The sequence below is a fragment of the Topomyia yanbarensis genome, chromosome 3 (assembly GCF_030247195.1).
Source record: "Topomyia yanbarensis strain Yona2022 chromosome 3, ASM3024719v1, whole genome shotgun sequence".
NCBI lineage: Eukaryota > Metazoa > Arthropoda > Insecta > Diptera > Culicidae > Topomyia > Topomyia yanbarensis.
The window spans coordinates 397,409,488-397,432,471 of record NC_080672.1 but is presented as its reverse complement, the minus strand read 5'-3'; the positions used below and the strand labels follow the sequence as shown (position 1 = coordinate 397,432,471).

The window sequence follows — 22,984 nt, the reverse complement described above, 5'->3', positions numbered from 1 at the left end:
CGGGGTGACGATTATTGCGACACCGGAACGAAATTAGGTCGTTGAGCGGTGTAAATTGAAAACGGTGTCACAGAGAAATTGCGCGAAAATAATGTTGATTGCAGGTGTATTAAAACGAGCTATACTCGTGGCTCTATCAGATAAGCTGACGATAGTACTGCGATGTCATTCAAACACAAGTGGCAAGTCACAAGTCATGGCACGATGTTATTGTCTGCTATCGCAGACAGGATTGTCCCATCGAATTAGTGATGCAATGTACGGAGGCATATTTCAAGCAGCCGAGAAGAGAAAATGGCACCAAACTTCTTAATCGCTCTCTCCTTGGTCGAAATATGTTCATGACCCGAACGAAGTTGGCCGGCGGAGTCAAGGAGTCGGTACCGAGCACGTGACGATGATCACGCATTTTTAAAATCAAGTTCATCGAATAAAGATCGAACGTGTCGATTCGACGGCTTATAGCATTTAAAATCCCAGGGCATTTCGGAGAGGTAAAAAGAATGAAAAAAAGTTCACAGAAAACCGTCACCAACTGTCGCAGTGTGTCGCGTGATAGCCTGGTATATGCGCTGTACGAGTACGTATTGTATGGCGTGATACACTGTTCTACAAACTAGCAATCAACGTCGCACAGCTGCACTGTTGAAAGTGAAAGTTGCACCCAGGCTCGCAAAAGCTCTTCCATTTTATTCGATCGTAATAGTCGGCTAAAAAATTCAAGCGTGAATTTTAGAGAAGTCCTTCAGTGTAAGAATGGTTTTAAGAATGTCCCCTGAACAAAGTCGACCGGGATGAGCTGTGTAAACGTGGGCAACCCGATTAAAACGGATTTCCACAGTAAAAGTCGGCTAATAACTCCTCTGTAAAAGATTGTCATTTACGTAGACAATCGAGATCATACTATAAAGATTGTTATACGAAATCAACTTTGTCCGAAACTAGTTTTAATCGAGTTTTACAGAAATTTAATATACTTCACAAGCCTGGCCGCCAAGTGAGAAGGGGGACGGGATGTTTCCCCGGGGCCGGAGTTGTGGAAGGGGCCCAGACTTTGAGCATGTTTCTGTCAAATATTTTTTCAATAATTTATTTGAAAATTCAATTAGAGTTTCAATGTTGGTATGATCTAATTTCCTCCAATATCTATCATAAAGTTAATCGTACATCACATTATAAAGTTTGTACTGTATGAAAGACTAATCAAAAGAAAACTTTTAAACTTAGAACTCAAAAACGATTTAAACGCGCAGTGGATAAGAAGACAATGTCTTTTTTTGTAAATTGTTTATTAAAAGACAAATTTAATTTCTATTTCATACTTTAAACAAAATGAGATAATTGTTCCAAAGTATGAAATTGAAAATGGATTTTGACTAACTTTTCAAAAAATTAAGTTAGTTTGAGTTTTGGGCTGTCGAAATTGATTTTTATTCGTATTTTACTAATTAATTCGAAACTTTCAATCAATGTATGGGTTTCAAAAAAAGAAATGATTTTTTAATGATTAGTCCAAATGCGATTTTTTATTTTTTTCTGAACTACATGTGATTTATATTTCTACTTATTGCAATCAGACGAAGCTGCTAAATGAATCACAGAAAACTTAGCAACCTTTTTTTAGAATGCTCGACTGGTCAAATACGATTTGTGAAACTAAGGGGACGTACATAAATGACGTAGCTTTTTTCGACGATTTTCGACCCCTCCCTCCCACCTCGTAGCATTTGGTCACAAAATTCTAACCTCCCCCTTGTAAATAACGTAGCATTTCCAACCCCCCCCCCCCCCTCCCCACCAAGGCAGCCAGAGGCTAAAAAAAAATAAACGCTTTACAATTCCTTCAAATATTTGTCCTTACAAAATGTTTGACTGCTTTTATAATCATTTTCATTATAACAACAAATTACGTCCAAAACTAACACATTTAAGGACCAATATAGTGTTGATAGTTTGTTTTGAATTTTATGTCATGAAGCATGAAGAGAAGTACTCTCAGTTCACAACCATGCAGCTGTCAATGAATCTAAATTACTGTATTCTGTTTGGTTGAACCTAAGAGAAAATTTAATTTAGCTACAAAACTAAGTCTACTAGTTAGCAAAATTAGCTAACTAATGTAGCATATCCCCATACAAAACCTTTTTGTTTTTTTGTTAGCTTGCAATTTTGTGAATCGAAAACTTACCACATGAAAATCCGCGTGAAAAGTAACTTGTGTGAATTTAAATTTATTTCTCTTAGGAATGGAGGAACATTATATTGTTTCATCTAATAAAAGGTTTTGAAGCCCGCCAAAAACAACTTAATGCCAGTCACACAACTTCTGACCGTACTTTCCCCCTCGTCACACTTCATCACAAATTTGGTACACCCTCCATACCCCCCAAAATGCTACGTCATTTATGCATGAACCCTAATTGTGAATAACTCCACAAATCAAGAAAGAACATGAAAATCTACGAAGAAAACGATCCACAGTAATTTTTCGTATTCACTTTAAAATTTTTATTTAAATACGAGAACCCGAAAGTTTTCGCCATCTTTAACAAACTTTCTCAATTTAAATGAATTTTTTCATTTTTTCTCTTGTTTCATGTTTGCTTTTTTGTTTCTGTTTTCATTTCATTCTGGTTTGGTATTCTTTCTATTTTCTTCATTCAATCTTATTTCACTTTTTTGTATATTTTGCCCAATATATTCTTTGCTTATTTTTACCATTTTTTGTGTCTTTTTTAAAATTTAAACCATTCTTCCAATTCGTTTCATCTTTTTATGTTTTTTTTTTCCATTTTTTGCATTTTATCTATCGTTTTATTTGTTTCTATGGAATTCGTTTGTTTAATTGATTTCATTACATTTATTAAATGTGATCAACTAATCTTTTATTTTCTATTATTTCTTTGCATTTTTTCATATATCCAAACAGCTTGTTTTAGTATTTCTGTATCATCCTTTTTTCCATATTTTTCACTTTGGGTTTCTCTCATTTGCTTAAATTTGTTTTCTATTTTTTTTTCGCTTTGATTTTTTCGAGTTGTGAAATTTATTGTTCCCCATTTATCAGTTTTTAAAATTAATACTTTTCTTTTGCATGTTTTTTAATATTCACCCATTTTTGTTTATTGGTATGTTCCATTACCTTTAGTATTTTCCTTTTAAGCCATTTAAACAATTTTGAATTCCATGTTATCTATTTTGTTACTTTTTTCTTGTGAATACTTTTCCTATTATCTTATTTTGATCTTTTTGCGTTTTGTGCATGTATTTGGTTTTCCATTTCATCAAATTTTATTTTTTTCCCGCTTTTACTTTATAATGATTTATTTATTTTTCAACCCACTTATTTTTTTAAATTTTCTCTTGTTCGTCTTCATGATACTATTCCTTTTTTCATTTATTCTGGGATTTTCATTTTTACCTATTTAAACTATTTTGATTTTACACGTTTTCTATGATTTCATTATTGTCTGTTTTTGGGCTATTTCCACTTGTTCCTGTTTTCTATTTTTCTTCAATCTATACCCATTTATTTTTATTTTTAACACTTCTTTAATTTTTTTTTTGATTTTTCATTGTTATTTTATTTTTTTTTCATTTCATTCTTGTACTTTATCATTTCTTCTGTTTTGATTTTTTTTAAATATTCTTTGTTTCTGTTTTTATGCTTTTCATTTTTTTAATGTGCTTTAATGCTAATTTTTATATTTCTATCTATCTATCTCAGTGAATCCATTTTGTTCATTTCTATATTTGTTATTGTAGTTTTGTTTTTATATTTTTACTGTATTCATTTTCCTTTCTTTTGCCATTTTTACTGTTTTCCATGTTCATGGTGCTTAATTTCGTTATTTACCCGTTTTTCACTATTTTAACTTTTTTGCAATATTTTACTATTTCTTCAATGTTTATCTACTTTTCTTTTTCATTTCCAACGAGTAGTTTGATTGTTTTAATTATGCAATCGGTTTTATTTTAGTATTTCTTGTTTTCATACATGCATTTTTTTTAAAAAAAATTCCATTGTCTTAATTTTGTCCTTTCTCTGTTGTTTCTCTGTTTTTTATCTTTTTTCTTCTTTTTGATATTGGCAGGCTTTGACTATTTGCATATTTCTAATCTTTTTTCCATTAACGCTGAACCGAAATCTTAGTTGAATATTTTTTTGTATTTTATGCTATTTGAACTTATGAAAAAAATTGATCATTGTTGGTTGACAAAATTTTGATCATAGACGACGCCGGTGGTTGAATGGCAAGCTTGACTGCCGCTTAGTCCAGTAGGTTTGGCTTCAATCCCAACTAAAGTCGTTGGGATGTTCCGAGGTGAAAACTCTGTATCACGTCTTTATTCGCAAGGGAAGTAGATCCGTTTGTAGCCGGTGTAGATGAACCGATATCTGGTTTTGGAGTCACCTCTCTGGTGTCGGTGATAGGCTCACAGTGCGGACAGAGACCAACGGAAAATAAACGAATAAAAAGATGGGTAGGTAATGTCAGAGACATAACCGAAGTGAAGTAGAATACACTTGGGCTGTTAATTCGAATGCTGTAATTTTTGCTTTCTTCTGCATTAAAATCAGTTATTTAGATATTTCGAGAAAAACGATTTTAAAAGTTTCAGATTGAATACCTTGAAACTTATAAATGGTATAAACAATTCAAAGAAAACAATCGATGCTTTATCTATTCTGTATTAATCTCTCATATATTACGAAGATCGGTGGTAAACAAAAGTCGCACTCACACGTGTCTTAGGTGTGTATTGATGACAAAATTTGTATGGCGTGTCATAATCGTGCATGGAAAATTTTCCATAGAAAAAAAATCAGGACTTATTAACTTTTATTCATATCTTTGGTTTCATTCGGTCTATAAACAATCGGTGAGATGCATATTGAAGGAAATGAGTCAAGGAATTTAGAAAAATGCTTTATTGCCATTTTAAAACTTAAACTCCATTTTTCTCACAATTCGTGAATTTTTGTTTTGAAAATGATTATGCCACTGCGTTCCTCAGATGGTTTACACATAAAAACATCTTGTACATAAAGATAACTTGAGCCAATCCTACAACACAGTAATTTGAAGCAAAAAAATAAAAAAAATCTCAGCACGTTTATCGCAATATGTATCTCAGTAACCAAGCAGAATGTCAAAATTCTGAAAACGCCACCTTGTAGATTTTTTTTAGACTAGTAATGTGGCATATCTCAGTTTTCACCAAAATAGCGTTTGTCATAAGATAGCACAACAGCGACGATTTGTTGTGATGTATTGTGCCCCGTTGTTGTGGTTGATTTTACCCTCGTATAAATAACCCATTTTTCAAAGAGCAATTTATAATTATTTTGATAAATAGAATATTTCTGAATATTTTTCAAAGCGATTCTGATTTCAGAGTAAAATGTTATCTAAATGGTTTCATTCATTAAATTCTCCCAATTGATGGTCTATAGCTAAGTTATGATTATATTTTCTTAGGGATGTATTTTACCCCTTTCTACCCCTACATACGCTTGCATTACATTCACATAAATCATTTGCGATGCGTTTGTGCAAATGGCATCTTGGTCATACCTAAAAAATTTCAAACGTGCACCCGAGACACATGCGTGGCAAAATTCAGATATTAGGTTTGTTCCAAAGTTTCAAGTGGGTAATCACCAACTCGATTATTTTCAAGTGGATAGTACTACCATTACTACCCACAAGTCGGATAATTTTGTGTGCCTCAACAGAAAAGTTCTAGCTTTTACATCTCATCTGCCTATAGTTTTTAGGAGCAGTCTTCAAAATTGTACTCTTCCCGAGCCAATAGAGGATAATCGTGGTGAATGGCGTAGCGTCTTTCAAGGAAACACTTCAGATTCTCCTGGCGCTGTTTGTGATCTGGGCTTGGTTAGAGATCTTATGATTTCTTTCCACAATAGCACACTTTCCGGCATTCCCAATGCAAAAGACATCCTAAAAACTTTCAACGAACTTGCAACACCGCGTCATATTGTTATAATGGCTCGTACCTACAATACATACATACAATTTTGTTTAATACTGTGCGATTGTCATTCAAAATCTTCGCTTGCTGTAGCAATGGATGTTTAGCCAACCCACGCTGCACTGAAAATCTAGCGAAATCGTTTTCACGCACCAGCGGATGCTCGTTCAGTGGGCCATTTGCGCGACTTCCGGAAGAATAACAAACTCGAATCGGTGATCACACCATCGATCTTTACCTTGTTGAAAGGTATGTCGACGCGGTACTTTTCCATTTTCGCCAATAATGTCATTTGCTTGCTTTAGACAGGACATCTTTGTTCTGTGCTTATCTCGGAGAACTTTCGAGACATCTGTCAAGGCCGAAATTTTATGCGTTAGTTCTTAATCCGAAGGAAGATCAGATATTGTCCGACTGAGTTAAATTCGTAGGATTTTTCGATGACGAAACTTGTTCGACATGCATTTTACCATCAGCTGGGTTCTTAGAATCCGACGCAAATCGCAGACGGTGAGAATACAAAGGAAGAGATAGAAATTATGAGAGATTTCAAAAATTGAAAGACGAGCCAAGGGATAGTAAAGCAAAGATTTAATCACCAACTTTTACTCGACGCAAGACTGGATACTACCGAATTTCTTTCCAAATGGCAAAAAGAATGTGTAGGATAAAAGGGTATAATACACCCCACCGGGGCAAAATGAATTATCTAAAAAGTAAAAATGACTGATAACAGTATCATTTCATGAAATCACTGTACTTAAGTTAGTTTGGTATTTTCAATATGTTGCAAAACAATATAAACAAAAGTTTCAAAAGAGCTATTTTGATGTAAGTTCCCACTTTTTCCAATAGCCTTACAACCAATTACAAACAGTAGGATTTGATAGAACTATTTCGAGTAGCTTACTAGAATATTATAATTACTATCTTAGTTCTTAGCTTGGCTTAAAACTATGTGTGCGTGTGGAATTATTCCTTCATTCACAACAGCTCATCACCGGCTAAAACGCCCCACCCATTGTTGTGATGCATACTCACCGATTGCTGTGGGGCGTACCGTCCTCTTGTTGTGGGGCATATTACACTGTAACCGGGGTCATTTTGCCCTGGGTGAAAGAAAAAACTAGAATTTGGGCATCATTGAAAAATGTTTAATAATACTTGTATCAGGAGGTTTTTATAAAAAATTAAACGGATACTATTCTCTAATATAACAATAAATTAGAGTAGTTGGTGCGGACATCATAATGTCAAATGTTGAAATATAGCTATTTTTGCTTAAGTGGGGCGTATTAGACCTGTTTACCCTAAGAACAGAAACAGACTATAAAAGCATCTTTGTTTCACTTGCTCAAGTCGATATCGAAGTAAAGTTTGAATTATGCACGCATGCACTTCAGAGGTAGCTGAAATTTCAGTGCTTAGTTCACAGCCACGTAAGAAATTTGAGTAAACGCTATTGAGAGTATGAACTTCAAACCCATTCAAAAATTTGGTTTTCGACTTTTTTGAATCAGCATAACATATATAACCCCTTTAGGAAAATTCAGTTTTCCCTACACACTGCATTGATTGAAGAATTACAGTTTTGATAAATTCTCTTCACGCAAAGTTCTAAAAAAATCGCGAAAATGTGTTTTTTTCACACTGAAACCCTTATAACTTATCCCCTCGTTAATATTGGTTTTATTCAATTCACAGGCGAACTCAACTCTCATGTAGGGTGATGAGCCTATTTTCACAATACTAATCAAGGTGCCTCACTAATTCGGTAATTTCTTGTCTTACAATCAATGGAATGCGTAAAACTTGACATCAACCGCTTTGCTTCGTTGTTAAGAACCGATATAATAACACAAATGCGTTGGAAACAATAAAATTCTCGTGTTTGAGCACAATGAAAACTCGTATCGAGTGCCCCTATTGTTGCGCTACCATTTGACTCAATGCGTTGAACAAAGATGGCAGACACTGCTCTAACCAACGGCTTCAAATGGGTAGGGTGATAATAGAAACATGGCGTCATAGGCTCTTCACCCTATATCTTAAATTCTAATCAGAATAAAGGGGGTTGCAATCAAAAATTGATCAAATCCAACGTGACGCATTTTTTCCATCGTGCATCAATAAAACCTGCACACTGCTCCTTTTAAAGATGTTTACGTGTAGCATCATGCCTAATGTTTGATTTTGACATTCACTCTTCAGTTGTCAAAAAGGGGTGTACCCCATTAGGCATAAATTCGTTAGGCATACGGACGTTTGGCATACGCACTTTAGGCATAATGGACGTTAGGCATAAAGATGTTAGGCATAATGGACATTAAGCATAATATACGTTAGGCATAATGGACGATTGGCATAATGGACGTTAGGCATAAATTATCATGTATCACTTAGAGAGATTCATTTTTCGGCGGTGATGGCCTCATGTGGTAGGAGCCTTATGTTATGTTAAATCACTTTGATTTGAAGTGATTAGTGGTGGTGGTGAATTTTTCCACGTAAGTGTGGCTTTTTATTCAATTACACGGCGGAAATTGATATTTTTTTGCATTTCAGAGCCTTTTACTAGTGTAGACTTGGTGGAGTACAAAACATCAGGGGCAGCATCAATATTATAAATTTTAATGTAAAAAGTTCCATATAAGTTCATTTGTTAACAGAGCACATTGAACGATAAGTTTAGCATATTAATAAAATGAGAAAAAAAAACAGAATAACCCGTTTTATATTTTTGGAATGTAAAATATTCGAAAATAATTAAATTGGGATCGTTATAATAAACCTATAATCTATGTGGGGTATCATGTGATTGTTACGCTTAGGTTCACGTATTTGTCATATTCTGCTTCAATTAATTTTTACGTGAATTTATGTTAGTAGGTATGTTAAAAACCGTAACTTTTACCTGGGGAGGCACTACCTATATTTTACGGGGCCGGTATTATTTACGTAAAAAGTGAGGTGGATTAAATCTATTTATACTTTCACGCAGAAATAACATGATTTTTGTTTTGAGTGCTCTGGAAGCTGATCAAACACGATCAACATTTTATCCTGCTGCATATGCTTGAAAAAATATTTGCTCAAATAAAAGAAGCAGACCGAATGCTAAACATGCGGAAACTCAGCTTGCGTTAATTTCTCGACGTGCTACGTTCACGCAAAATGCAGATGACTAAAATATACTCAACACTTTCGTTTAAAATCTATTTTATTTGAAATAAGGTATGAATAACGCACATTAACTTAGATTAGTTCTTACATACATGCATGTTGTAACTGCCCAAGAAGAAAATATATGCTTTGAAGAACAGCTCATGAAAGAAAGAATGATGCGTTCCATCATTCATTCAACGAGTGTACGAATCTTGCTGTTTCTATATCGATTATCTTCCATATTATTCAGTTCAATGATTATATTCTTGAGGCCATCAAAGATAGAACTACGGAAACTGGCTTTTTGTGTACGGTGACGAGTTTCCGAAACAAATAAGGTGTCGCCACAAACGAAACATTTCTAGTCAATGCTGATACTGTCCACAATACTGCAAGTTTCCATAGGTCCCAAAGTTTAATTTTGTTGGTTATTTTGCTTTAGGTTTCAATATTTGGATGCATTTGTATTGGTAATACATCTCAGCTTGATATGTGCTTGAACCAAAAAGTCTCTTATTAAAGTTATACGAAGGCATGGCATAGCAAAGCGAAGTTTTTCTCAAGCCCGGAAAAACGTGCGAAAGGTAAAAATATCTACACTAAAGAAAGCCTTGCGATTACTTTTATATTTTTGTGAATTATGCCTATCGTCCATTATGCCTAACTTATATTATGCCAATCGTCCATTATGCCTAACGTCCATTATGCCTAAAGTATTTATGCCTAACGTGGCGCACCCTTAAAAATAGCTTCGAAGCAGGACGGACAATGAAGCAAAATTTTGCTCGTGCATCGTGAAAATCCGAATTGTTGAGTGTGGCCAATTCAACTGCCACAGAAGTAATAAAAGTGTTCGAAAAACGTTTGTCTACAGCCAGGAAGTCTGAGTTTGAGGAATATTGAAAGCCGCCAAAACAACGAAAAGAGTGGCCAGTTTTTCAGGAACTGGCGAAAACTGAAACTAAATTCACTTCCCTTGCATTCGACATCACATAGGGGAAAGAGGGTAACAGTGGAACTATGAAAACAATACGTTTTCATAGTTCTACTGTTACCCTCTTTCCCCTACAAGATGATGAAACTGTCGCGTACACATGTAAAAAATCGCAATGTACGACAGTTACTAATGCTCGAGAAAGTGTATTCGACTATATTTAACCCGATGTGAAAAAATCCTTGTCAATGAAGCAGAAATGGCAAAGGGCTGATTTTCTGGGGTTTTCTACAATACCGGACCTTGTCGTCATTTAAAAGTCGATCCCCACGCATTTTGCAGAACCATGTTTAAAGCATAGCACAATGGTTAGTTTGTCCGGCAATAAATAGAACCGTGAGTCAGTGCAAACGATCGTATGACCTACACATTTATTATGGCATGCTATGTGTCGCCTTTACTGATAAGCGAGAGGAGTCACCTAAATCCACGGCCTCATTTAAGCGGCAGGCGCAGTTGGAAACTCCCATCCATCCGTCCATGACTGTGTACGTTCACAGAGATGCAGGGATTTTTCAAGTGGCCTCCAACGGTCACTATAAATAACTCATGTCAATATTTTGTTAGAATTTTTATCGAATGTCAACTGTATGAACAATAGCAATGGGTTGTTTGATAAATGGCTACACATATAGGGTGCAGCATCAACATCCCCTACCAACGCGATTTTTTTCAAAAATAGTTTTTGTTAAAAAATTACTATTTTTATATTTTTGTTTTAATAAAATATTTCTTTGGATCATATAGACCACATTCACTCAATAAAGATTCTTCTGCTATTACGCAGGTACATTTAGGCGAATGTCACTTCAATTAGACTGGTATAATTTTTGATTTTTAGCTCCAACTGTTTGAATAGCTCCACCGTTATACAAGTGTAAACTAGGCTTGCCACCCACCGCTCGCGTATGGCAGATGCAGATATTCAAACAGGGTTGCTATGATTATTAATAAAATCCACTTGTTTTGAAGTCAGCTGCTTCTTTAGTTAATAACTATTTTCAGCGAATTTTCACAAACTTACAATGTTCCTCATATGAGTTCAGTAAAAGAATACCTTTAGAAATATATAGTGTTCTCATGAGTTGATTGATGAGGTGATTTTTTAAGAATTTATTTTCAATTTTAACCGATTTTCCATACTAATTTCCATATAAACTTTGAAATTTTTGCACAATTACTAAGGGCCATAAAAGGAATCAGTAGAGCCTGGTGAAGCTAAAAGTCAAAAATTGAACCAGTCTAGTAAACAGTATTGTTCTTGGGAAGATACTCACTCTAGGTATGCGATTACATTCTGCAATTGGATTTAATATTGCGGCTGTTTCGATGTTATGAATATTTAGTACATATGTCAAGGTATTTGGACGCCAATTCAAGAACTGAGACAAAGAGAGGCAATTTAAATTGTATATTGTCCGGTGATTGGCTTCGCACCCTGTATACTGCATACACTATCATAGAAAGAAAGTATATCGATGATTCGGTATTATTTGCACTTGAATGTATACTCTAATTCCAACAATTGATAATAATGAAAAAATGACAAAAATAAATATGCACTTGAACTATCTGAAGCCTTTTATGGAGCTTTTCAATGTCTTATTTGCCGACTGTGATAGTCATACTAGTAAAAGTGAGGCTTGATAGCTTGACTATATGAATCGGTTTATGCGAACAGAAGATAATAAAGATCATCATTATCCGGACTTTGGGGATATCCGTTGTAAGAGTCGGCTAAAAAAACCTTCTGTGTAAAAACCGAACAAAAACATAGCTGATTTTTACAAAGTAGGTTTCGGGCGACTTTTGATTTTGAATGTAAGAACTTACGGATTTTCCTGCGTCTTTTTCGGGGGAGAACTTTTTGGTTGATCCCTATGCTGAATGATCTCAGTCCGATTTTACCGCTTGAAGTTTATATCCGACGTTTCATAATCAAAGCGGTTTTTTTCGGTCACTTAAATGTTCTCTATTACACAACATTTATCAAACTTATGAGAATTGGGAGCAATCAATATTTCTTTATATGCTATCAAGAGAATTTGGTAAAATGTTTCTGCTGAAAAATACTAACGTCATGCGTGACGTGACTGACTAAATATTTACACTAACGTCAAACTACAAATCAATCTTCTATGTGGGCAAATCTTCACGTCTGCCGTTCATTCATTCAGTCCGTTCAACCAGCATATCCGCGATAGCATCCGGAGTCTAAATTTACCAACTTGCGTAGACGAAAAACCGCGCCTTCCTTCTCCATTTGAAAATCAATTAAACAACCGTTCAACGAGATCGAAACTGGAAATTGAATTGTTTTTTATTTTTGTTGACTGAACTTGGCGCTTTGTTTATACGCGGGAGTAATTTCATTTAATTCACAACAGCATGCTGGTGCTGCAGCATCTGTGGCGTCTCATGTTTCCGCCCATTCAAACGATCAGACGTCACGAGAACACTCCACGACACCACAAGAGTTATCAGTTCGTCTCGTCACAGGACTAGCTTTCGTGGGAATACGCAAATCGGAACGAAATTGTTTTGCACTCGGCTGAAGTGCGCAAAATTTTACAGTTATACCTAGTTCAGCTCAGTTCGTTTTGTAATCTGAGTTTCCTGTCAATCACCCAGCTGTGCTCCCTCTTTATCAAATTCAACGCTCCTCCTCCCAAGCAGCAACCACAAGTAGATGAATCAACGTTTTGCTCTCAAATCGGTTATATTAGTCAATTCGATATGTGGAGGAAAAAAACAACAATCAGTAGGCGGTGGTGGGGCCTATCCCTCACGTGCACACAATTTGTTATCAGAGTAGCGCGGGCCCGAATATCAAACATGGGGTGAACCCCCAAACGGCTGGTGGTTGATTAGTCAGCACCGCACATCGCGGCTCGACTGATTCATGCACCATTTTTGGCCAGGTAATACCTCGATCACGCTGTGGAATGTGACTTGCCTTGCACCTCAGTGTTGGTCGTGAACGATACAATTTTGCAAACAGTGAATGCGGATGAGGCGGAAGCAAGAGATGGAATACGGAGAAATCTGCAGACTTTTTTATTTATGGAACATCTGTAAAGGATTTCCGTTTTGGTTATCAATGCTACATTTTATTTGACCCTACTGATATCGAAGATTTTTCGACAGAAACCCATTAATAGTAATGGTATGTACGACAGACATTTGTACACATTCAACGATTACGATTAAGTGCAGGTTGTTTCGAGTTCAGTGGAAATCTTGTAAAAATGTGAATGTTCGGTTATTCCTAAAGTTCTATTGTTTTACGACGTTTTGGGAAGTCCCTAAAGCTATGTGACGGATGTCGCAGCGCTCACTCAGAATTCAACGAAACCTTGTGTGTTAAAGATTTTATCTGATTAGCTAACTTTGCACATTTTACTTTTCCCTTATTTAATGAAAAAAATACAGAAATGAGTTTTTTGTATCTTTTCAGTTCTATTGGATTTTGAGTAGGTCCTCCCCCCATCTATATCTATCTATCTATCTATCTATAGATATAAAACTCAATATTTGTATGTATGTGATTATTGGACTCCCAAACGTCTTGACCGATTTCCGTAAAAATTTATACGTAGTAGACATTTGTCATGGAGCGTGCTTGTGTGCTATTGGTTGGGGATCATCTGCCCGCCAGATGGCGCTTCGGATCAAATTGTGTTATACTCCTATTTTGTCGAAAGTCGCAGCAACGCGCGACGGAAATTAGCTAGTAGCAGTGGTTCAAATTTTCATTTTCAAATGCCAACTTTCTGCTCAATCAAACCCAACCATGATTCAAATTCAAAGCCTCCCTTAATCATTCACTTTCAAGTTGGCGGGATTTTCATAACCAAACTGTACGTCTTCATTTCAAATTGGCTTTTTCATTCACCAACCCAAGTTGTCATCTGCTCTGTAGAGGCCAGCTTAGGTTAAATGTTGACATATCTTGTGTTTTCAAGCTTACATGAACAGTAAGAAGCTTGTTCAGAGCAGTTTTGCTTGTAAAACCTAGTCAATATCCCAGTACAGAGATATTAACAGGGTCAATGAAATCGAAAATGAATGGGAAATGATTGAACAGCTTGGCTGTTTGAATGAATGATGCAAACGAAAAACTGCGAATTGAGCATAGTAGGGCATGATTTGAGATTTGTTCTTCCATCAAGTTCAAAACAACCTGGTGATAAATTGCAGCTCTGGCTAGTAGACCATATTCGTGCTATATTCATACTAATATTCACCACAAGAACGCAAAAATCTATGCACTGAGCTCATAGTCCTGTTATTTTATTTTATTTTAATCCTGTCGCTAAGCTAGAGTCGAATACTGATGAGACGAAGTCGAAACTCAATTTCAGTAACTTTCTTTTGACGTCTGTGTACAAATTAAACACTGTATACTGTAAAGTACTGAAAGGAAACTTTGTTATGAAATTCATAAACCAAACGCAAAAAACTGTCTGTACCATTTTACCATAAGAGATTGAGCGATGAAAACGTGACCTCTTAAAATCAATATTTTTCATTTGTCACTTCATACATTGATTTATCGTAAATACTTTGTTTGCAGCACTTTTAGAACTTTGCATGGCGAAGATTTTTGCTGAAGTCACAAAGTTATTATCTCGTCTATTTGAAAAGTTATGAACGATTTTTGTTGAAAAATACACCATTTTCAAAAATTAATTATTTATTTTACAGAAATAACGCTCCCGCAGTTTTTTCACCAAAAACTACAAAAGTTCCGATCTTTCAAATGAAATTAAAAGATTGAAAATCCATTTGCAATGTTGGAAGATATATAGCTTTGAAAAAAACCATTTTTGTTCTGAAAATCGCCTGTAACTATGCAAACAAAAGAGATAGAAACATCATTGCTTCGGCAAAAATGTGTATTTACAAAAGTTCTAAAAACATCTAGAACAAGGTATTAGCGAGAAATTAACACATAAAAAGATATTAATAGAAAACCAATTTTTAAAGAGCCACCCCACCTTAAATATTGCAAAAATCATAGCTCATGAACCATTAGAGATAGCCACATAGTTTCTTAAGGAAAGTTGCTTCAATTTGATTGATTTATAACTTTGTAGAACATTATGTAGCTGAATTTTACATATCTAAGAAGTTGATACTTTGAACACCCTAACCACAAGGACCACCCTAATTCAACTAATATAAAAAAATCGGCAAGAAAGTTCTAACAAAGTTTGCCGAAGATACTATATATGTAAAACTAACGGTTTAGACGCAAACAGTTTTGTCTTCCTAAATACAGCTGTGGGACCATAGTGCGTTGTATAGATACGGAAAACAAGTAGAATCATTTGTATTCCTGGAAGCCCACGATCCTTTGGAACTTTTGGCGTACTTTCTTGGCGATTTGCTGCAAAACTCAACTTTGTCATGCGACACCTATGTATGGGATGCTAAAGTGCAGCAGTTTGTTTTTTACACCCGCAAGTGAATCGTATCTATATATACAAATTTAGTTTTATTCACGGAAAAACCTTTCCAGTGCCAAAATATGAATAAAATAAGTTAGAAATTCAGTTTTATTTGCAATTATTCGGAGTTTCAACCATTCAAAACGTAATCGTGGTGTTATGGTAGTTATAAAAAGACTTCATAAATAAAATTTCAACTGGAATCCAAGACACAATCAATACCAATCTTAAACTCCATAATATTTTGGACTACCTAGGAGATTCTGTTGTACCTGCTGTGTATGATGCAAAGCATATAGTTTGCATAGGTTACACCCAATACTATAGGAAAGTCCTGGCATACGTCAAAACCAAAACTGTCTCTGTGCTCGTATGTGTGATATATTCTATTCTATTTTTGATACCCCGTTTATAGACTGTCTCTGTTCACCACCACTAACAGTTTTGACGCATGCTAGGACCTTGGTTAGAGGAACTTTGGGTTACATCAGCAAAACTTCCGAAAAAATATTGTTTGTCATAGAGAATTTATCTAAACCGGAAGTCGCCATCTTGGATTAAAAAATGGTTCAAGACATCGATTCTCGTCATGCACTCGTCAATCTGATTCTAAAAATACACATATTTATCGAAACCGGAAGTCGCCGTCTTGGATTTCAAAATGACTTCAGACATCGATTTCCGTCATTAACTCGCTAACGCCATTCCGAAAATATGATTACGGCCTAAAAACCAACTGTCAAAATCCACTTTGAATGGAAATTCTGGACAAACGGTTACTAGTCGAACACAGTTCACAACAGTTTATGAAAGATAAAACTTTTCTCTTTCATTTCCTACCAACATCTGTGATTGGCGTGTAACGGTTTGTCCGGAATTTCCATTCAAAGTAGATTTTGACAGTTGGCTTTTAGGCCGTAATCATATGTTTGTCGAGATATAAATAATATATAAATTGTATACAACTTCTTACCCAAACTTTTTTTAGGAACTTGGTTCGTAAAAATAGAGGTCGTTATTTCGAATTTTTCGTAAAAAAAGTTACTTAAATCGAATATTACGTAAAAAAGATTTCGTAAATGGAGGTTTCAATGTAAGTTGATAGTTTTCCTTCGTTTTATTGAGCAATTCTAAACAAATTAAAAGGTGATGTTGTTGTTTAAAATCCATTTTGCTATCTATGATTACAGAAAATATATACACTAAAACAGAACAAAATTAAATCAGCAACACTTTGCCTCCAGCTCTATCTGTGAACGGTAGAATCGACAATAGTCCTTGTGTTCTCGAAAAAGTGACAGTACTGCCGAATCATCTGGACGCGTCTGTGTTCGATCTTGTTTGTCCAGTAAATAGAGTGTAGTCAATTAAAAATTGGAATTTGTTATTCATCAAATCTTTATACATTTTGAATTAGGTGTTGGTTTGTGAAATTATCGCGAGACTAGTGCAATTCTTCGAAAACTATTTTGATAACCACGTGATCACGTGTGATTCGAGCCACTGAACAGTACATCCGTTCTTTTCGTTTAACTTCCACAGCGCCATCTCGGTATGACTGGTTGATTCATCGGTTTTGGAGATCGATGATCGGGGATATATTTGCCGAAATGTCATAATTGATTAATAGCCGGACGTTGGTAAGATCATTTTATGTTATTTTTCGACGCATACATACAATTTATCAAAATATTTTAATTGAACTAAATGCATGCTAAATTCGAAACTGTTATTTTTTTCTTCTGGAACTGTACGTTTTGAAATGTCACGTAAATGTATTCGGACTCTCGGACCGATTAATGGATCTTTTCAGTTCGTGCAGTGTAACGTTATAAATACTAGTGCTAATACGCTATCAAGGTTATCTTGCGCATTCTCCGCTCGACGAGGTTTCAGCATTTTTCCTTCTGTTGTGTGTGCGCGTTTACCATTATTCGACCAACAGAGTAGTGAACCACGAGGAAACATGTCATTAGTTGCTCTCAGCCGTCCGTGTGTGCGAAACGAAAAAATCAATAAGTAGAACAATCACAATAGGATCGGAACGGCACTACTAGCTTGGTGTCGATTAAATGCATACGTCACGGCTTAGGGAAAGAGTGATCGAATGATCGTTCTAAGCGAGACTTTGTGAAGAACTTTTTACTGGCATTGATGGCAAAACATGATCGCTCAAATGGACATGATCGAAAGGAAATGTGAAGAATCCTTTGCCTTCTGCTAGTAGGAGTTCGGCATTCCGCCCAAGTCTACCGCATGGTCGTTGATAGAACATAACTCATCATATGTTCTATCAACGACCATGCGACGGGCTTGGGCGGAATGCCGAACTCCTACTAGCAAAAGGCAAAGGATTCTTCACATTTCCTTTCGATCATGTCCATTTGAGCCTGCCTAATCTTAGTTTTCCGTTCTAAGATTTTAACTGATTTCGCCCTATCCGTCTTTCAATTTCATTGTTATCGTTTCTATCAGTAATAAATTTGCCGAAGATAGCCAACAAAATCGATTCAGTAGAACCTTGCGGCAATTAAAATATAGTAACATGGAAATATCATTCTGGCTAAAAGTGCCTAACTGTATTTCTACTTCATAAACCTGTATTTCTACTTCATAAACCTGTTTCTAGAATGTCTTTTGTATATCGCTATGCATTTTTTAATTAAAAACTACTGTCCCACCACCACCGCTTGTACGCTGGAACCTCAACTTACGAATCAAACCGGGGGTTCATAAATTGAATTAGTTCGTAAAAAAGTGTTCGTCCTTAAGAATTTAATTCGTAAAAAAGCTCGTTCTACATTGCTATTTCAATTCATTTCGTCAAAGCAGTTCTCATTTTTTTTTGGATATAGCAAAACAATATGAATATTTTTGGAACGGGCCTGACGAGTAGATGATGGAAATTGATGTTTGGCATCATTTTGAGATCCAAGATGACTACTTCCATTCCCTGTATGTTTTTAACGGTATTGATAAGTAGATGATGGAAATGGGTATTTGGAACCGTTTTGAAATCCAATATGGCAACTTCCGGTCGAGCAACATTCTCGATAACGCTACCTATATGTGTATTTTTGAAACGGGCTTGACAACAAGATGATGAAAATGGATATTTTGAATCTTTTTAAAGTCCGAGAGAGCGACTTTCGGCTGAGTAATATTCTCGATAACTCTGACAATATAAGTATCTTTGGAAACCCGACGAGTAAACGCTGGAAATAGATGTTTGACGCCATTTGAAAACCCAAGATGGCGACTTCCGGTCGTGCGATATTTTCTGTAACAGTAACCATTTTGGTATTTCTGAAATTTACTTGACGAGTAGATAATGGAAATCGATATGTGACGTTATTTTGAAGGCGATAGCGACTTCCAGTTGAGCAAAATTTTCTATAACCATATCATCACTATACCTATCACTATACATATACTACATAATTTTCACATCCCGGAAATACTCATATTTTTAAGATTGTAGATAATTTATCTAAACCGGAAGTCACCATTTTGGTTTTTTAAATGGCTTCTAACATCGATTTCCGTCATGCACTAGTCAACCCTATTTCGTAAAAATCACATTTTTGAGGTTATAGAAAAATAATTTATACCCGAAGTCGCTATTCTGATTTTCAAATTGGTTTCTCACATCAATATCCGTCATGTATCCATCAATTCAAATCCGAAAATATTCATATTGTAGAGGATATAGACAATTCATCTAAACTGGAAGTCGCCATTTTGGTTTGTGTAATGGCTTCAAACATTAATTTCTGTCGTCTATTCATCAACCCAATTCCGAAAATACTCATATTTTACTATTAATAGTTAGCTAAAAATATGAAATTGTATACAACTACATACGCTTCTGCGCGTACTTAACTTGGTTCGTAAGAAAAGAGTTCGTCATTTCGAATTTAGTTCGTAAAAAAAGTTACGTAAATTGAAAATTACATAAAAAAGAGTTCGTCAATTGATGTTTAAGTTTATAACGAATTGTATTTCAAGTTTTAGGATAGCTGTAACATGTCTCCTCTTAGATTAAATATAAAATATTTCAAAATTGTAATCTTAGTTTAAAGATATTTAAAATGGGAAAACAACTGGAAATCGGCACCGTAAAGCTAGCGCATTCGTGCCTATCAAACAAGCAAACTGAACCAAAAAATTAGAATAACTGAAAATAAAATAACAATTGCTTATTACACAGTGCCCATAGCAACCCAAAAGATCTTATTGAGATATGTAATAATTAGTTCTATGGACTACGACATAGATGTTGTAAAGAAGGAAAGCTATAAGCCAAACTAATAACTACATATATAGTAAAAACAAAAATAAACAATCTTCACTTTAAGACAAAACATAACATGTATTACAAATTTGTTCGTATTTGACCACTTCCGTATTACGGTTACATACGACCTAATAGTTCATTCGGACAAACGGTTTCTGGCCTATTGACATTCGATCCTTTTGACCAAGGGTCAGTCGGTCAAAAATCGGTCTACCAAATGACCAGACACCAATCGTTTTTGTATGTTGCAAGATGCTATGTTCAGTATGTTACGAGAAAAAAACATACACCACGTGTAACTACTTCACAACCCCTTGAGGGACCACAGGTTGAGAATCGCTGTTCTAGAGTGAATAAATTATAAACTTAGAGCGGGGAACTAGCGCTAGGCAGGCTCATATGGGCATGTTCGAAAGGAAAAGTGTGTGTTTTGCTGGTAGGAGTCGGGTCTTTAACCCGAGTCTACCGCATGGTCGGCGAGAAAGTATAACCGATCGATGCCGGCCGGAAATAGTCAACAAACTCGATTTCTTACTATATAAATATATATGCACCAAATTTGCAGAAAAAATTGTAATCGCGAATATTTCGATTGCTTCCCAGAAGTTTTGTCCACTACGCTCTCAATCAATCGTTGATGTAAACCTGTTCTACCAACTTAAATGTAAACTGAATTACTCATACGCAGTATGTGGTTCTTCGAAGCAACTTTCCTGTAGATCTAGCCATACTCACACAGACTAGTTTGCAACCAAAAACCGTTATTCAAAGCCAATTAATCGACACATTCATCTTTATTATTTTTGTAATATTTGATTTGATGGAAATTTTACCTACGAAACCTCGACAAGCCTTCTAATTTCATTTAGCACTGTTAATTTTCACTAAACAGTGATAATAGACCACGCGCTTCCATCGTAGTCGAAGCGGCGAAGACACCGGGTGCAGCATCCTCAGTGAATCACAAGGACATGCTTCGCAGTAGAAAATGATTGAAACACGCCGATGTCAATACCAAAGTCACAGCAATAGACTACGAAACCTTCAAAGCTATTCAATTTTCCGCAAAGCGGAACGAAGAGCTTCCCATTTAATCAACCTTCAAAAGGATCACTGTGATATACATTAGATATAGACATTAATAACAATCGTAATATTTCATTATATGGTGTTATATTTTCCACTTTAACATACGGCACTTCCCAAGACCTCACACAATCCAATGATGCGAAATAAAAGTTTACACCTCCACTAACTCAATTAGCACGCTCCACTTTCCACTTATGCGGGTAGCAATCGATCACCAAGGTGTCTAGCCGAGCCATATTTGTTCTCTTTGTTTTATCTTCGTTCACCTGATCGACACCTGTCATTACCGTGGATAACAGCAATAAGTCACAAATACACTCGACTTCAACTGCTCGTCTCGAGTTTTCAGTTCACTTGCTGTACTTGCATTCTCGAACCGGTTTCGCTCGTTCACAAAACTGTGCTAACTTCGACGGTTTGTGGGAATTTCCCAACCGTTTGTTTGCGATTTCACTCGTACGATGTTACGTAGACCGGACGGAGCGATGCATTTAGCGTTCTCCACTGTCCGTGTGGGAAATTCCTTTGCCGCTGGTGTGCTCCGCTACAGGTATTTTCCCAGTTTTTATCGTTCCCATTCACTTGTTGTGATAGACGAGCAGTTCTCTTACTTATCCGGTAGTCTGACGGTTGGTTTGATCGGTGAATCCCAGTGCTCTTCGCAATAGTCGACCAGCTGGTCTTCGACCTTGGACAGAAGTTCGGTCCGATGATCCGCGGACCAGTTTTTCTGGATCAGTGCACACGATTGCAGCGTACTGGAGCCAAGTAGGCGGCTTAGCTTCTCCGTGCTGTCAACCTGTAATCGATAGACAAAGAAAAACTTTCTATTAATATTATGCTACATCGAGTACAATGTATGTAAATGGGAACCCCATGCAGGTACCATCTACTAGCAGATAAACAAAGCTGATGAAATCGTTTCCAAGAAAAGTGAGAATTTGCGTTTCAACTTTCCACCTTAACCTCCCCACCCCATAGCCAAAACAGTCACTGATAAGGCGACAATTGTCGCAAAATCTACCCACCTTGATTATGTAAATATCGTGCTCGAAACAGAAGGCCTGCAGCAGCACCTCGTGCATGTGAGTGGCACTGTCGCCAGGCTGGGATGGCGCCATAAAGCAAAACAGATACTCTTCGGGCGTCTTGGCCAGGCTGCTAATCGCATCCGATAAGCCCATAATCAGTCGTTTCTCAATGTTTGCGAGCAGCAGCGCATGCTTTGCCGTCACTCCAATCGGTGCACACTCGACGCTATAGTCGTACGACGACGCCATCGCCGACGCTGCTACCTTGATCGCGGGGTATTGCTCCTCTGCTGCTACCACCATCGTACTGCTGTTGTTGTTGTTATTGTTGTTAGCGACTGGCTGGTAGGCACTACAGTTCGGGTAATCCAAGGCTGTTGCTTGTTTGAGTGTTTGTCTGTTCACTTGAACCGGATTTAAGCGATTTAAACGAACGGGTTTGTTTTTATTTTGTTTACTACTAACTGCTCACTCAGTTGACGAGCGACGCGAATACGTTAGCTACGTTGCGCGAAATGATTGTTCGACCGGCCGAAACGCGGTCTTTTTATAGACAATCACTTCGTGCGCAGCAAGCTACAATGTGCCGGTCAGTGTCAGTGTTGGCAGGGTTTTTGGCTCGGATAGCGCATTTCGTTTCTCACACAGGATTCAGTTGACTTTCATTTGAAACATGAACCGGCGACTGATGGGGCATCGATTTACTTATTTTGTTGATATTTGATATAGTTTTTTTACCAACAAAATACGAGTCCTCAAAGAACAAACACAAGTTTGTTTACACAACTATGTATTTTAATTACGTGACTAATTAAAAAACAACCTAGAGTTATACAATTATGCAAATCATTCTTTTTTGGGTTTTGATGTAAATACCAGTACCTAATTCCTGATTCATGATTGTGTTTAGTAGAAAACATAACGAGCACTATCCTTTAAAATCCATTCTTCATTGTCG

At 36.3% G+C, this 22,984-nt stretch overlaps 2 protein-coding genes across 3 annotated transcripts in view; one reads left to right on the top strand and one right to left on the bottom strand.

Annotated features, from left to right (window-relative positions):
- Positions 1-22,984, top strand: part of LOC131690108 (electron transfer flavoprotein beta subunit lysine methyltransferase-like) — a 54,367-nt gene that overhangs the window by 1,704 nt on the left and 29,679 nt on the right. Inside the window, exon 2 of one of the 2 annotated variants that reach the window (XM_058975639.1) lies at positions 17,152-17,249. The exons of the other annotated variant lie outside the window; for it this stretch is intronic. The gene's annotated coding sequence lies outside the window, so the exon portion shown is untranslated. The remainder of the gene's footprint in view (positions 1-17,151; positions 17,250-22,984) is intronic. 2 annotated transcript variants of the gene reach the window in all.
- Positions 21,084-22,530, bottom strand: LOC131690110 (uncharacterized). The gene is made up of 2 exons (XM_058975641.1): positions 22,024-22,530; positions 21,084-21,794 (listed from the first exon to the last, which is right to left on the bottom strand). Exons 1-2 carry the CDS (start codon positions 22,327-22,329, stop codon positions 21,603-21,605), a joined length of 498 nt encoding a protein of 165 aa, XP_058831624.1. The 5' UTR covers positions 22,330-22,530; the 3' UTR covers positions 21,084-21,602.